The 18033-nt window shown below is 46.4% G+C and overlaps 1 protein-coding gene across 1 annotated transcript in view; it reads left to right on the plus strand.

The window, feature by feature from the left end:
• LOC135057399 (uncharacterized) overlaps positions 1-18033 on the plus strand; it is a 76344-nt gene that overhangs the window by 53841 nt on the left and 4470 nt on the right. Inside the window, exon 4 of the mRNA XM_063963288.1 lies at positions 429-578. Within this exon, the coding sequence (XP_063819358.1) occupies positions 429-578 (150 nt within the window). The remainder of the gene's footprint in view (positions 1-428; positions 579-18033) is intronic.

The following is an 18033-nucleotide window of genomic DNA, read 5'->3' on the forward strand; positions in this document are numbered from 1 at the left end:
TGACTGCCAGTGCAGCTAGGCTGCGCAGACAGGGAGCTACTCAGCGGGTGCGAAAGCATCGCCAATGAGCAATGCTTTTGAAGCCTTGCGGGGAGGGGGTAGGGCCTGACATGCAGGGTGGACTAGCCCTGTGCTGTGCGTCCCCCACATGTCAGAGAAACTAATCATAGATGTGCTAAATCTAACACATCTATGATCAGATCTGAATTACCCTCATTGTTTCCTACATTTGGACAACTATTCCCCTCTCTCCCCCGTGTGCTGTCACAAATATAAAGATGTCCTAGGCGACATAGCCTTAAAGAAGTTTAGAATATGCAGTGCTGATGATGTACACTGCAGGGTTATCAGCGCACAATCTGTATATCCGATGCATCTCTGCAGGAAACATGCTGTCGTTACTTCTAACAATGAGTATTATATTTCAGTGGGACGGGTCAGAGCTGGGAATGACTATTCCAAGTTCAAAGTTGTTCCTGTATTACCATCTGGAGAAACACTTTGTCACTGAGCAGCTGAATGAGGATTGGTACTTTGCACAAGACCGTATAACAAAAGTAAACATGCTGATGAAAAAGGTATTTAATATACTTTTTCTTTATTTTCTCCTTTATCTACACAGCAACAAACTATAAAATATCTCACTGTAACATGTTTATGTGACACACTGCAGTTATTCACTACATTGGACTCCAAATTCTATTTATCATTTATCTAGCTATCTCTAGAAGATAATAGCTAGAATCTGATTGGTTGCCATGGGCAACATCTCCACTTCTAAAAACATGCACTTAAGTAAATGTATTCCCTTGTATTTTGTTCATTCTTTATACCCATTTTTTTGAAGGCCAACTTTTCAACAGTATTAAAAAGTAAAAGCCCACCTCTCTTACTAAGGGGTCTATTCATGAAGCAGTGAAAAGAGTGGAAAAGTTGCCCTTGGCAACCAATCAGTGTTGAGGTAACATTTATAAAGGGCATTCTATAAAATGGGAAGCATTCGATATCCCAAGAGGGAGAATAGTGGTCGGGATCCCGGCGCCGGTATGCTGATGCCGGGATCCCAACCACTATTCTCCCTCTTGGGGTATCCACAACACCCCTGGAGGGAAAATAAATAGTGTGGTGCACGTAGTGCCCGCAAGCAGGGCCGGATTAAGGGCCACATGGGCTTGCAGCTGAAAATATTCAAGGGCCTACTGTGAGATGCTGAGGAGCTGTGATCAGTGTGGGTGTGGGTGGGGCCAGAGCCACATGGGTGTGTACACCCCTAAACTATCAGCTCCACTGTTTCCCTAAGTGCATACAAATACAAAAATTCCATACATTTCTGAAAAAACTAGAAAAACAATGTTAATACTTATGATTTATGGCTGATTGTGTGGACAGCTGACTGGCTGATTATGTTGCCATTATGATGGGCCTATTTTTATGTGGAGGCCTGGAGCTGCAGCTCCATCAGCCCCATTGTTAATCTGGCCCTGCCCGCAAGGGGCTGTTTTGCACTCGCCCCACTGCTGGCATTCCGGCGGTCGGGATCCTATCACTGATATGCTGGGCAGCCGGGATATCGTAGTAGACCCCTATAAAATTATAGATAGCAGCTGATTGGTTGCCATGGCAACTTTTCCACTGGCTCACTTCTCCACACTTTTTAATGCTTCATGAATAGACCCCTCAGATTGGTGGTCAAGCCACTGTAACGCTCTGATGCCAACTTTAGAGTAGTTATTTCGCAGAGTCCTGTGTTATTCCACATTTTGATGATGAAGTCCATTAACGTTCAAAGTGTCAGTGTCAATAGTTACTGATCTGGGACATGATCAGAGCCATCTTAACATATAGGCACACTGGGCAGTTGCCCAGGGCTGCACGATTCTAGGGGGTGGTGCCTCCGGAGCTTTGTGGGAGGCAGGTAGGGAATGCTGCCTGGCTGCTCTGATTGTGAATTACATACAATCAGAGCAGCCAGGCAACATTCTCTACCTGCCTCCCAGCCTGCAGCCAGATAATGAATGGCTGTGAGCATGCTGACTGATGGATGGCTAGAGATATCCACCAATCAGAGTGCTGACAACCATTCATTGTATGGAAGCATGTGGAGAGACAACCAGGGACTACAGGAGAAGTGAGTTATACATTTTTTTCATTTATTCCCGTGAATGGGTGGTTAGGGGCCCCATTGCATTGCTTTGCTCAAGGCCTACAATGAGCCCGGGACATGATTGCATGAAGAAGCATCGTGATGAAGCACATGGTACTCTGATATGCCCTTCTTACAAAAGAGGTCCTCTTTTGTGGAGGGCATGATTTAATCAGTGACACCAACAACACAGTCTGTGTTTGGGGAGGCAAAGGGGGCAATTACCTAGTGTCCAAAATCACAGGTAGTCCCATGCTGCTTTTTAAAAAAAATAAAAATATAATATATTTGCTGCTACTGCTCACCAGCAACCACTCCTTTCCTATCGTATTTACACCCACCAGATCCTGAACAGTTATCATCCTGCTGGTACTGTAGCTGCCCATAATCCTGTCATACACAAAACACTGACTGGCTGAGTATATGAACATATACTGATGAAATGTCAACATGATTAGAATGTTGACAAAATTTTACTGGTGGTCTAGCTGTGACTTACCTGATTTGGTGGGTCTGGGGGCTACAGTGGTGTCTCCTGGGTCTGGCGGTCAGCTGATGGTGACTCCCAGCTGGTCCTTCAGCATTTCTAGCAGTGAGTATCGCTAACTCCTAACCCTATCCTTCCCACCCATAGCCTAACCCTAACCCTCCCCTTAATGCCTAACCATAACCTCCTCTCCCATAGCCTAACCCTGCCCCTTTTGCCCAACTGTAACCTCCCCTCCCATAGTCTAACCCTAATGCTCCCCCTAATGCCTAACCGTAACCTCCCTTCCCATAGCTGAACCATAACCCTCCCCCTAATACCTAACCATAGCTTCTCCTCCCTTAGCCTAACCGTAACCCTCTCCCTAATACCTAACTGTAACCTCCCCTCCCATAGCCTGATGCTAACCTTTCCCTTAATGCCTAACCATAACCTCCTCTCTTGTAGCCTAACCTTAACCCTCCCCCTAATACCTAATCATAATCTTACCTCCCATAGCCTAACCCTCCCCTTATTGCCTAATCGTATCTTTCCCTCCCATAGCCTAACCCTCCCCCAATTGCCTAACTGTAAATTCCCCTCCCATAGCCTAACCCTAACACTCCCCCTAATGCCTAACCGTAACCTCCCCTCCCATAGCCTAACCTTAACCCTTCCCCTAATGCCTAACCATAACCTTCCCTCCCATAGCCTAACCCTCCCCCTAATGCCTAACCGTGACCTCCCCTCCCATAGCCTAACCCTCCCCCTAATGCCTAACAATAACTTCCCCTCCCATAGCATAACCCTAACCCTACCCCTAATGCCTAACCGTAACCTCCCCTCCCATAACCTAACCTTAACCCTTCCCCTAATGCCTAACCATAACCTTACCTCCCATAGCCTAACCCTCCCCTAATGCCTAACCGTAACCTCCCCTCCCATAGCCTAACCCTCCCCCTAATGCCTAACCATAACTTCCCCTCCCATAGCCTAACCCTAACCCTCCCCCTAATGCCTGACCATAACTTCCCATCCCATAGCCTAATCCTAACCCTCCCCCTAATGCCTAACTGTAACTTCTCCTCCTATAGCCTAAAACCCTAACCCTCCCCTAATGCCTAACTGTAACCTCCCCTCCCATAGCCTGATGCTAACCCTCCCCCTAATGCCTAACCATAACTCCTTCTCCTGTAGCCTAACTCTAACCCTCCCCCTAATATATGGCCCATTTTGAAGGACTCCACCCAACCACCCTGTTCTCCGCCATTTGAGCCTTGTGGTCCTTCCAAGGTCAGCAAGGCCCTTTGGACCTTGTTGGATGTTGCCCTATTGTTGCTGGTTGTGAAGGTGCAGCCATAACAGTTCCAGCTTCAGGGTCCCAAAAATGTAGGTCTGCCACTGCTTGCAGTGAGACTGGAATGGCACCCTTCTGCTTGCAAAGCTGCGAAAGGTGAGAATTCTGCATATGGGTGAATATACGTATTTTTATTTGTGTGTATGCAATGCTGGGGCAATTATTGCTGCTTTGCATTTCACTATGCATCAGTCCCCTTGTGGATTATGGTCCCTATAATGTGATTCTAAGAACTCACATTACAAACATTATTTTCTGTCAGATCTACAGAAATAAACCCACAGCTATGGTAGGCGTGAGTTCCTCCGCCGCCCAAAGTTTTACAGAAGTTCCACTGTACAGTTTACCTCATAATTGGCATCATAAATTGTTAGAAGGAGAAAATTCAGCAAGTGGAATAGGAGAAGGAGAAACAATTCCATTTGGCTTCCTTTATTTAAAATTATTGCTCAAATTCATCTTTTTTACCCTCCTCCTCCATAACTGCATCTCCCTACTGCATTTCCCTAATCATGATAAATTCATACTCATATCCTCTCCCATCTCAGACACGATAGCTCAAAAAGGAAGTTTTGTTCCCCCTTGATCGTCTCAGCAGCTATTTGGCTGTTTGCCGTCATTATTTCTTTAGAATATTTACTCATGAATATTAAGCACTGCTATTAACAAGGGAACCTGCTGACAGTTCCAAGGATAATGGAGACTATCATTTCTAGATATTCTTAAACCCAACGGGAGTGTGGCAGGCAGAGGGGGAGGGAACATTTGTAATTAAAATTTGAGATCTTCAGATTAAATTGGTGGTTATAGTTGTCCCTTTTTTACGCTGACTCAAAATAGATATTACAGTGGTGCATATGGGTTATTGCATGTAAAATACAACAGTGTTTTTCAGCTCAGTCACTTCTTTTCAAATGTAAATAAATTTGCTGTTATGTCCTCCATTTTGGTATAGACTAGATGAATGTCTCATTTTACTCACTACATACATTTCTGCTGAAGTCTTACTAATTCTTACAGCCATAAGGTGAATAGTTGGTTAGATTTATATGTACCTATAGGTTGAATGTCTAGTTACTTGTACCACATTATTTTCTTGCATATTTATGACACATGACGTAACACTTAAAAAGCTTGTACCTGATAACGACCAACCACTTACAGGTTTATCTTACACAGTGTTCGTAATGAGCTAACTCAAATATAGGGGTGTATTTACTAAGCATTAGAGAGAGATAAAGTGGAGAGGGATATGCTGAGTACACACAGCTCACAGACATATCGCATCTGCCTGGCAGCGACCGCCCCCACACTTGCTGCAGAGGTGTCTGGTGACTGATGTCACAACTGTGCAGGCACGTGTAAATGCCTGAACAGTACTGGCATCAGGCACAACACAACGGTCAGACGATCGTTAAGTGTGTATGCACTTACAGTTCTTCAGAAAGGTCAACCTAGTGTGTATGTACTCAGCTATAAAGTACCAGCCAATCAGCTCCTAACTGCTATGTTACAGGCTGTGTTTGAAAGATGACAGGAGCTGGTTGGTGGGTACTGTATCGCCATCTACTTTTTCTCTCTCCAAGACTTAGTACAAAACCCCCCAAGTCTTAGTAAATAGAACCCATAATCCCTGATATAATAATAGTTTAATGGTATAATCCAGTGGTTCTCAAACTTTTTTGAGTCATGGCACCCTAGAGTATCAGAATTTTTTTCACGGCACCCCCTTGGCCAAAAGTTTCTTACTGAGAAATTCAGTAAAAAAAAAATTATTAAATTAAGTATATTGTTTATATATGTCATCCTTAAGTTCAGCTATGTGGTGAGGGACAGGATTCACTTCTGTTTGACCACATATGTTATGATTGGAAGCCACAAGCACTGCTTTTGTCTATTACATTGACCGTAAATAATTTGAATTGGTCTTGGACCACCAACCCAGGGCACCCCTGCAAGTACTTCGAGGCACCCCAGGGTGCCACGGCACACAGTTTAAGAACCACTGTATAGTCATTTATACTGATGTGTTCTCATTTGCCTGTTCTGTTTACACCATGTGGCACAAGATGCCTGAAGTAACTTAGATGCTTCGCTATGGGTAGCAACTCCCATCCTTGAGTACTTTTTCATGAATTTAGTAACTCAATTGGCTAATAGTGTACTAAGGCCCAGATTTATCAAGCCTTGGAGAGTGATAAATAGCACGGTGCTAAAGTGCCAACCAATCAGCTCCCAACTGTCATTTTTCAAACACAGCCTGTAACATGGCAGATAGGAGCTGATTGGCTGGTACTATATCACCGTGCAATTTATCACTCTACAAGGCTTGATAAATCCGGGCCTAAGTACTGTAGCAATAGTGTACTAATGGTCTGATTCAGAGGTGCACACAAACTGCATGCAATGCGATATTCCCTTAGTTGATTGCCTGCAACCCCCATGGAGCATGCATTACACAGAGTGTACGTACAAAGGAGCTGTTGGGATCGGGCCAGGCGGTATCAGAAACGAAGCAGCAAAGTCATGGGCATTCCTGGGTAGTGACTGAGAGGTGGCACAAACAAAGTCTGTCTTATGGGCGTGTGATGGCAGTGTTGCGGCTGTGCCTGTGAAAGCGGTAGCATTCCCAGGCACACAGCTGCTTCCAAAGAGGCTATACTCAGATGGAAAATCTGCACCTACTATAGGGCGAGAGCAAGTGTTGATGGTGCGCACGATGGTGGTTTGTTAAGAGACTCCGACGACATTACAGCATGCAGAGAGGCAGAAAGTGGGTGCCTCAGTGCCGGCACATTCAGACGCAAGCATCTACACCAGGGGAGGGGTGAAACTAGCATTTACAAATTATCGCACAACACAGACTTCAGCAATAGACACAAACAGCAGCCACCTCTGCATCAGGACCTAAGCAGCTAATAATGGGCCTACCCAATCACCAGGAATATGGCGCAGCATCCCTTTTCCCAACTTTGATTCAGGTTTGGTATCTGTAACTACTATAATGTGATCCAAGGAATTTAGCTGCCAATTTTGAGATTGGCAGGACGTGTGAGCAGCAGCTCCCTAGGAGACTGTGGCAGCCAGAGGCAGTGGGCTGTTATCATCTCCCTGAGGGTGCTGACTCAACAGGGGAATTGTGTTCAAAGTCCGACGATGTATTGAGGAGCTGGATGGATACCTCTTTCTGGATGTGCTAAGTGGTGGGTCAGACAGCCTATCTCTGCTGCTGCCATCAGTAATCTACAGAAGGGAGTGAGTCTGGTGGAGGCCTGGGACAGTTGCTGAGGACAAATGTTCCCCTATGCAGCTCACTGCGCCCCCTCTGTGCAGCATGCACCACTGTCCATAGCATTTTTTTCCAATGTTACTCAGGCTTCCCCCTGCTCACAATAGCCCTGTGGGTGAGGAAAGAAACCCTTCCCCATGAGATTATATTGTCAACTCTCATATTGGGGGTTTTATTTAGCATTCTCTGGGTCACCATAGATACAGTGTATGAAAAGTTGACCTTAATGGACCTACGTCTTTCTTTAACCTTGCTAAGTATGCAACTATACACATTTTGCAGATATTTTACTATAGTTTATTTATAACTATAATACCATTAACAGTGAACTAAATCACCAATGTTATAAATGTGTGTAGCATCAGATGAAAAACAATTGAAGATGGTCATAGATGTGTCAGCACTGTTATTCAGCAAAAACATGGAACGATAGGATCTGTTACGAATATAGCCACACGTGTGGGTGTTCATGTTGGCCGGTGAGGCATTCAGCATTGAGTGGCCAGACCAAAGTGTGTTTAGTAGTCAGCGAATCACAACATACACAGGCCCACTGCAGTAATCTGTCTACTGGACTGACAGTCAAGACCAAAAATGATTCAGTTGAGTTTTTTCATCTGACTATTCTCATTTATCATATTTTGGGGCAACATATAGGGATATGGGTCAATTGGGCATTATCTCCTGCAATCTCGCTGTGTGCATGGCTGTTGTCATAATTAGGTGGACTCAAGATACTTTTGACTATTTGCCATTTGCTTATTAATGCTGACTGACAAGGAGTGTCTCCAGGCTCCTTGCTATAACTGCTGCTTGACGAGGCTGTAATAGGCTTGGAGGATGCGACGTTACTACTTGCTGTACACTCATGATAGATCTTTGAGTTGTGCTTTCTGGAATTGCTGCTATTTTCAAATGTTTTTTTTCAAATGGAGAAGGAAGGGTCAGAGAAATGTAACAGGGATATAATGTGCCCTGGACAGGCCCCTGCACTCATGATGTGACATCATGAATAGGGGGCATGGTTGCAGTTAGGAACAGGAAGCTGAGATTCTGACACATCTCTTGAGTAGATGTGCATGGTGCAGGGTGCTGTTCCAGGCACCTTCTAAGCCAAGTACAGAAGTCATAGGTCAGTTACATTGCTGCTCCCTCAGGCTTGCACTCTTGGTGGTGGCACCGCTTGAGCAGCCCTAGTAATGGCCTGGGAAGGTTGGTTCTGAATTACATCTCACAAAAGCACAAAGAGTCAGGTAAATATATCTCAGCACTGATGAGTGCTAGAACTTGAGAAGTACTACACAGGGAATAGTAAGAGCAAACTCGTTAGTTTTGTGCTTATATTATTTTTACAACATGCAATTTTCATGCACATAACCTCATAGATTTATATTTATTTGCAGCCTAAAGGCACAATATTAATACAATACAATACAGCAAAATCTTTCACAAACTGTAAAAATATCTGTATGGAATCACTTAAACTATCCCAATGACTCATGTTCGGTCTGCCGTCTTTCTTTCCTAGGTACCCGTTACCTCCAACTGGGTGAAGTCACTGCATAATTTCTTATGCCTCCCAAGTCACCCCAGACTGCTGATCCCGTATGCGGTAATCACTGATAGGCAGGGCTCCATCCTCTTTCTGATGGAACACAGACACGTACTAGGTATACAATTTAATTGCAGTGATTCACGATGTGTAATTCAAGTCTCCCCTTAACACTGACTGTAACCTGATATAAGCTGCATTAAACATTTGGTTTTGGATCCTGTACTGTAGGCTCAGGCAACATGCTGTTCTGTATAACAGAGTGTACAGAAACTTCAGACTTTATTTGCAGTTAATGTATGTGACTACTGAACTATGAAAGTCAAACCTTTGAGAGAGATAAAGTGAAGCTGCCCATAGCGACCAGCTTCTAATTGTTAATTTATAGACTGTGCTAGATAACTGATAGCTGGAAGCCTATTGGTTGCTGTGGGCAACTTCTTCACTTTCTCTCTCAAAGGTTTGATACATCTCCCCCTACATCTCTCGGTTATTATTTCTTGGACACATACCTCCCAAAAATAGAGGCGTTGCTCTAGAGCAGGGGTTCTCAAACTCGATCCTCAGGGGCGCACACAGTGCATGTTTTGCAGGTCTCCTCACAGAATCACAAGTGAAATAATTAGCTCCACCTGTGGACCTTTTAAAATGTGTCTGTGAGTAATTAATACACCTGTGCACTTGCTGGGTTACCTGCAAAACATGCACTGTGTGCGCCCCTGAGGACCGAGTTTGAGAACCCCTGCTCTAGAGGCATGCCCAGTGGACACTCCTGCCCAGTTTGGACCTGCCCCGCTCACATCTAATTCTCTCTGCACATGTTACATCTCCCCAACTTGCCGTGTAAGAAGGTTTTACCAAAGTGCACAGTTACTTGCTCTTTTTTAATTTATTCCCACCTCAGAACCAGTATATAGTGAAGGTGACATTATACATATGTACAGTAGATATTGGGACGTAATATTGTCTTAGATAATTACCTGGCAGTAAGTTAAGGCAATTGTATAAAAGGGTTGGGTACGTGATCCCGGCACTCGGAATCCCAGTGATTAGAATACAGACGCCGGGATCCCCACCGTCAGAATGCCGGCATGGGACTCACGCAACGAAGCCCCTTGCCGGCTCGGCGGCTCGCTGCGTTTGCCACAGGTTCCTTTCCCACTCCATGGGTGTCGTGGACACCCAGGAGTGGGAATAGCTATGGCAGCGCTGCTGGCATTTCAGGATCTCTGCCCCAGTATTCTGACCTCCGGGATTTCAACCCTTCAGGATCCTGACTACATCCCGTATAAAAGGGAGTAGTATAAGTCCTACATAATGTAAACTGTTCTTTTCTCTCTTCAGGTGTGGGGAACCCCCCACTGGGTATTGTGTGGAATACAAGGAAAAGCCTTTTGGAATTATTGCATTTCCTGAAATATTGCAGAACATGCAAATTGTTGCCCAGGAACCTTAAAGATTCCATATTATACACAAAGCAGGTCTGTAACCTTACACTTTCTTTGAACATACTTTGATTTAGTTTGGGTAAAGCTAGCTCAATTGTTAAGGATTAATACTTCTGAGGAGAACCACTGGCAAAAAATCTTTACAAATACCTATACAGTCATTCATTATATTATTCTACATCTCATGCTTTTGAACCTAAAACTAAGGGCAGTTACGAACCATATAAAGGTGGCAGGGTATTACTCACTTTTTGCTCAAGTTTTCCTAATTCTCTGGCAAACTCATACCAGGATGTTTGCCACGTTCCTGTCTTGCAAAGCAGCCCCTAACAATCACTGATAGGGTAAATTTTAGCGTACTGCGTAGAACGTCAATGCTCTTTCATGTAGAATTGCAACTGGAAGATGCATTTGTGTATGGGTGAGGTTGGGATCCTCGCAATTGAACAGCATCTAACCTGTACAAAAGTACGAATATGGTCACAGCACACTTTAGTATACAGCATTCCTCCTGCTCATGTCCTTATCGTGTCCTCAGATGGCACAGGTGACCATCTACAAGCCCAGTTGCAAGGAATGCTTTGTATTTAAACCAATAGACTGTAAATGAAACAGATTGCACTCACTCAATCACTTGTCAGCTCACATCGCCCGGCTAGTATATCTGTATTATTATCTATTATTTCTGTATCACAAGATCTCTGTACGCTGTAGCCCCTGCTAGTCGGCATGCTGACTGTCGGGATTTAGAGGGTTCGGGATGTAGCCGTCGGTAATGTGACTGGCGGTCTCCTGACCGTCAGTCACATAACTACGTCCCAGATACAGTAAACAGCATAGACAGATACAGGGGTGAAGCAACGGCTTTTTGCCACTGGGGAAAAAAGACTCTGCAATCCCCCCCCCCCCTCCCCAAATGCTTAGTAGTCATCCTTGGGTTGCAGGAATGCAGACGTCAACATTGTAAACAAGGAAATGCCTGTTGGGTAGTAGCATACACCATTACATTAAAGTGCCAGCACCTGCTGCTTTTATTTTGTGGTCCTGGGTTGTCTTCACATTTAAGTGGAGTATTTAGGCTCCATTATCTCGACTCATTAGGTAAGTATTACTACCCGTACTACATTACAGATGTAGCCATGCTCTTCTTTGCTGCGATGTAGCATGCTGCAACACGGCTTGCTGGGGATTTCGGGATTATTCAGTCCCCTTTGCTTTTTCAATACCAGGCAGCGTAGCGCGTCCTCATGAGCCTCAGATGCTGCCCGGCTCCCCTTGCTCAGCTCCCCCTGCCCCCAGCTGTGCGCACTGTGCAGTGTGATATGATGTCAGAGGTCATGCTGTACAGGCCGCTTCTCAGACCTCACTGGCTGGGCGAGGCGGTGTGTGTGTGTGTGGGGGGGGGCGGTGTTTGGTTACTTGGAAACAAACAAATCCTGGGATTGATCATTTTTCAATCCTGGTTTCCAGGATTGAAAAAATAGGCCGCGATTGGCCACCCTAGTCCTGATGCAGTACTCGGATTTCGCTGATGCATATCGGAGGCGTTTCCCTATGCTGACTCCTGCTGCATTTGCATTTTCATTATTCGGAAATTACACAAACACTCCCCCACACTTCCCTGCGGCTGTGCAATTCCATACAAATCGGAATTAGGTTCAAAGTACCAACCAATAAGCTCCTTACACCCCTTTCACACTGAGCCAAGACCCTGGGTCCTGGCTCAGTGTGAACGCTAACGCATATACAGTATTTACCTTCTGTCAGTACCTCAGAAATCGCCGGAAAAATGGCATGAGTACTATTTCCCTGAAATCTGTGCATATGCAGTAGAGTGATGCCTGAGAAGATGGCGCACATGCGTCGATGAGAGAGGGGATCCCACATGAAGGCATAACACATTCCCCCTCCTCTCTTTATCCACCCCTAGGGAGGAGGCTGAGTGGAGTGGGCAAGATGGAGTGTGAGTGGTGATGAGGTTGGAAATGTAGGGGGAAAATGTGGTTCAGACCAGTAAAAGGAGCTAGTGGACAGTGTGACAGAGGGAGCAGCAGAGTTAGAGCAGAATCACATTCAAACAGAAGAAAATAAGGCGGCCAGCAGAGGTGAGGTACAGTAAAGTGACGCAGTATAACACAAATTTCTCTGACGTCCTAGTGGATGCTGGGAACTCCGTAAGGACCATGGGGAATAGACGGGCTCCGCAGGAGACTGGGCACTCTAAAAGAAAGATTAGGTACTATCTGGTGTGCACTGGCTCCTCCCTCTATGCCCCTCCTCCAGACCTCAGTTAGAATCTGTGCCCGGCCAGAGCTGGGTGCTCCTAGTGGGCTCTCCTGAGCTTGCTAGAAAGAAAGTATTTGTTAGGTTTTTTATTTTCAGTGAGATCTGCTGGCAACAGACTCACTGCTACGTGGGACTGAGGGGAGAGAAGCAAACCTACCTGCTTGCAGCTAGCTTGTGCTTCTTAGGCTACTGGACACCATTAGCTCCAGAGGGTTCGAACACAGGGCCTGACCTCGATCGTCCGTTCCCGGAGCCGCGCCGCCGTCCCCCTTGCAGAGCCAGAAGACAGAAGAGAAGCGATGAAATCGGCGGCAGAAGACTCCTGTCTTCATTAAGGTAGCGCACAGCACCGCAGCTGTGCGCCATTGCTCCCACAGCACACCACACACTCCGGTCACTGTAGGGTGCAGGGCGCTGGGGGGCGCCCTGGGCAGCAATAAAAATACCTTTGGCATAAAAATACACATAATACAGTCTGTGACTGTATATGTGTAAAACCCCCGCCATTTATAGTCAGAAACAGGACAGAAGCCCGCCGCTGAGGGGGCGGGGCCTTCTTCCTCAGCACACCAGCGCCATTTTCTCTTCACAGCTGCGCTGGAAGGAAGCTCCCCAGGCTCTCCCCTGCAGTACAACAAAGGTAATGAAGCTGTGTGCTCGGTGAGTGGTGGTGTAACTGTATATGATTGTCAGCAGCGACTTGGAGAGGGAATGCCAATCCCTCCAAGAAACACTAAATACAAACAAAAACCAAGTTGCGCTCAACAATCAGAATAGAAACATTTATTATAAAATTTATAAAATAACAGCAATTCTCCCGGGAGTGCAATTAATATAAATGAATTATCATAAAATATATACGGTACAGAATCACTGTATCCCAATGAATTATAATACTGCAAGTATTATTTAGTAATTTGTAACAATTTGGCCACAAACGATATGATGTATTGAGCAGTAGTGATAGTAATTACACTCTTTTAAACACCATATAGGTCTGTGTGCCAGTAACAACTCACTTGCTATGTAGAAGTCCCCAAACAGTCCTTATTCCATGCAAACATATATTGGTTTTCAAATTTTTATGGATAGAAGTTATCCTTGTGGAAGGTAATAAGCACTCAAATACATGTAGGGATGGACAGATGAATTATGTCCACCAAAACCAAACCGCTGTAATGGTGTTTGGCAGGGAGAGCCCGGAGTGATGTTTCTACAGCCAGCCGTTTTACCCCCGCACGGGGGAGGGGAGAGCGGTGTCTGAGATAGCCGTCGGGTTTGGAATGGAATAAAGCCGTGCATAGGCTATATGACCCGGATAGCTGGATGTTGACTCTGTGACACGGTGTGCATGCGCTCTCACCCAAAAACGGCTATGCTTACCTCCCACGGGCAGCTCCGACTGAGCCTCCCTCCAATTCACCTGATGTAGACAAGGGACTGTTGGAGCCACAGATGTGTTCCGCTGGCTGTATGTGAAAGGCAGCCACACTCTGAATGGTGATGTCGGAGTTGCGTCTCCTAGCTTGGCTCCAATACGGACTCGCTTTGACGGACCACCGGCTAGGTCAGGAAGGCACCGGAGCCCCGGCACCTGGGCGTCAGCAAGGGGATGTAAAGCTGTGCAGTGCAGCGGCCGTTAGGAACTGATCTACTGTGTGGGCTCAGATTGAGCTTGACTTCAATAAGTGGAAGGGTACACCTGTATCCTTAACGCGTTTCAACGCCAGCAGGGCGTCTTCTTCCAAAAAGGCAGGTCCCCTGCAGTATCCTGGTACACAAAGGGTGAAAAGAGAGGGGGGGGGGGGCACATAAATTTAGGCGCAAAAATTGTATATACAGCAGCTACTGGGTAAACACTGAGTTGTAGTGTAATCCCTGGGTTATATAGCGCTGGGGTGTGTGCTGGCATACTCTCTCTCTGTCTCTCCAAAGGGCCTTGTGGGGGAACTGTCCTCAAATAGAGCATCCCCTGTGTGTGTGGTGTGTCGGTACGCGTGTGTCGACATGTCTGAGGTAAAAGGCTCCTCTAAGGAGGTGATAGAGCGGGTATGTGAGAGGGTGTCTCCGTCGACAACGCCGACACCTGTTTGGATATGTGTAAGTGCTAAGGTGAATTTATTGCACAAATGGTTAGGGAACAGACAGGAAATCTACCCATGTCTGTCCCTATGTCACAGAGACCTCAGAGTCTCACAATGCTCACTATCCAAAATAACAAACACTGGTATCGACACGGAGTTTAACTCCACTGTCGACTACGATAATGCAAAGTTACAGCCAAGATGGCTAGAAGGTATTCAATATATGATTATTGAAATAAAAGATGATTTGCATATCACTGATGACTCATCTGTCCCTGACACGAGAGTACACATGTTTAAGGGGAAGAATGCTGAGGTAAATTTCCCTCCTCTCATGAGGAAAAAGAGCGGGAATCTCCAGACAAGAGACGGCAGCTTCCCACAAGAGAATTCTCAGGCTGTATCCTTTCCCCACTAGGGCCAGGATGTGTTGAGAATCTTCCCCTAGGGTGTCCTGTTGCACAGACGGTAGCACTTGCTATTCTCAGGGATCCTGCAGATAGTGTGCACATTCTAGTATACTACCCAGACCGGCGATTGTGTTGGCATGGGTTTATAGCGCTGTGGCAGCGTGGACAGGTACCTTATCAGCAGAGATTGAGACCCTAGTAAATATATTAAAGATGCTGTCTTAAGTGATAGATATATAGTTATAAAGCATGCCCAAAGAGACATGAGTATACTGGGTCCTAGAGTCAAAGCTATGTCGATCTCTGCTTGACGTGTCCTGTAGAATATGCATTGGACAGATGATGCCAACTTAAGAGGCATATGGAAGGCTGAGGATTGTGTGGAGAAGGGTTCTCGGGCCTGGTCTCCACAGCTATAGCTGGTAATTCTGCTAGTTTGCCTTATATTCCTGCACAGCCTAAGAAAGCACGACATTATTAAATGCAGCCTTTCGAATGAAGTAACAAGAAAGTCTGAGGTGCGTCCTTTCTTGTCAGAGCTGGGATCAACACAGCTAGTTCCCAGGAACAGAAGTCCTCCCCGGCCCCTACAAAAATCCACCTATGCCGCTGGGGCTCCACAGGCAGAGCTAGGCCCGGTGGGGACACGCCTTCGTAAGTTCAGCCACAAGTGGGTTCACTCCCTGTTAGGTCCCTGGGCAATAGATATTGTGTCTCAGGGATACAAGCTGGACTGTGAGAAGATGCCCCCTCACCGACGGCCCTGCGGGCTTCCCCCCAAGAGAGGGAGCCAGTGTTAACTGCAATTCACAAATTGTATCTTTAACAGGTGGTGGTCAAGGGTCCCCTCCTTCAACAAGAGGGTGTTATTATTCGACCATGTTGTAATCCCGAAACCGGACGGTTCGGTCAGACCCATATTAAATTAAAAATCCCTGAACATATACCTGAGAAGGTTCAAGTTCAAGATGGAATCGCTAAGAGCGGTCAGGGCAAGCCTAAAAAGAGGGAGACTTTATCGTGAATCGGGTCATAAGGGATGCATACCTTCATGTCCCCATTTATCCACCTCATTAGGCGTACCTCAGAATTGCGGTACGGGATTGCCATAACCAAGGTAATGGCGGATATGATTGTGCTCCTGCGGAAGCAAGGTGTCACTATTATCACGTACTTGGACGATCTCATACAAGCGAGATCAAGAGAGCAGTTGCTGAACAGCGTATCACTTTCTCTGGAAGTGTAACGGCAACACGGCTGGATTCTATATATTCCAAAGTCGCAGTTGGTTCCTACAGCTCATCTGCCTCTCCTAGGCACGATCCTAGACACAGACCAGAAAAGGGTTTATCTCCCGATAGAGAGAGCTCAGGAGCTCATGACACTGGTCAGGAATCTATTAAAACCAAAACAGGTGTCAGTGCATCACTGCACTCGAGTCCTGGGAAGGATGGTGGCATCATACGAGGCCATCCTCTTAGGCAGGTTCCATGCGAGGACCTTCCAATGGGACTTACTGGACAAGTGGTCCGGATCACCTCTTCAGATGCATCGGTTAATCACCGTATCCCCCAGGGCCAGGGTATCTCTCCTGTGGTGGCTGCAGAGTGCTCACCTTCTCGAGGGCCGCAGATTCGGCATTCAGGACTGGATCCTGGTGACCACGGATGCAAGCCTCCGAGGGTGGGGGGCAGTTACACAGGGAAGAAATTTCCAAGGTCTGTGGTCAAGTCAACAGACTTGCCTCCACATCAATATCCTGGAACTAAGGGCCATATACAACGCCCAAAGTCAAGCGGAGATCCTGCTTCGCGACCAACCGGTTCTGATCCAGTCAGACCGCAGGGATTCATGTAAACCGCCAAGGCGGCACAAGGAGCAGGGTGGCGAGGGTAGAAGCCACCAGAATTCTTCGCTGGGCAGAGAATCAAGTAAGTGCACTGTCAGCAGTGTTCATTCCGGGAGTGGACAACTGGGAAGCAGACTTCCTCAGCAGGCACGACCTCCACCCGGGAAAGTGGGGACTTCATCAGGAAGTCTTCACGCAGTTTGCAAATTGATGGGAACTGCCTCAGGTGGACTAGATGGCGTTCCACCTCAATAAAAAGCTAAAAAAGGTTTTACGCCGGGTCAAGGGACCCTCAGGTGATAGCTGTGGTCGCACTAGTAACACCGTGGGTGTTCCAGTCGGTCTATGTATTCCCTCCTCTTCCTCTCATACCCAAGGGCTGAGAATTGTAATAAAAGGAGGAGTGAGAACAATATTCTTTGCTCCGAATTGGCCAAGAAGGACTCGGTACCCGGAGCTGCAAGAAATGCTCTCAGAGGACTCAGGGCTTCTGCCTCTCAGACAGGACATGTTGCAACAGGGGCCCTGTCTGTTCCAAGACTTACCGCGGCTGCATTTGACGGCATGGCGGTTGAACGCCGGATGATAGCGGAAAAGGGCATTCCGGATGCAGTTATTCCTACGCTGATAAAGGCTAGGAAAGACGTGACAGCAAGACTTTTTCACTGCATATAGCGAAAATAATTGCTTGGTGTGAGGCCAGGAAGGCCCTACAGAGGAATTCCAGCGGGGTCGATTCCTGCACTTCCTACAGTCAGGAGTGACTATGGGCCTAAAATTAGGATCCATAAAGGTCAAGATTTTGGCCCTATCCATTTTCTCTCAAAAAGAACTGGCTTCACTGCCTGAAGTTCAGAGGTTGTTCCGGGGGTGCTGCATATTCAGCCTCCTTTTGGGCCACCGGTGGCACCTTGGGATCTTAACGTTGTGTTGGATTTCCTGAAATCCCACTGGTTTGAGCCACTTAAGACCGTGGAGCTAAAATATCTCACGTGGAAAGTGGTCATGCTATTGGCCTTAGCTTCGGCTAGGCGTGTGTCAGAATTGGCGGTTTTGTCATGTAAAAGCCCTTATCTGATCTTCCATATGGACAGGGCAGAATTGAGGACTCGTCCCCAATTTCTCCCTAGGGTGGTATCATCGTTTCAT

The sequence above is a fragment of the Pseudophryne corroboree genome, chromosome 3, assembly GCF_028390025.1.
Source record: "Pseudophryne corroboree isolate aPseCor3 chromosome 3, aPseCor3.hap2, whole genome shotgun sequence".
NCBI lineage: Eukaryota > Metazoa > Chordata > Amphibia > Anura > Myobatrachidae > Pseudophryne > Pseudophryne corroboree.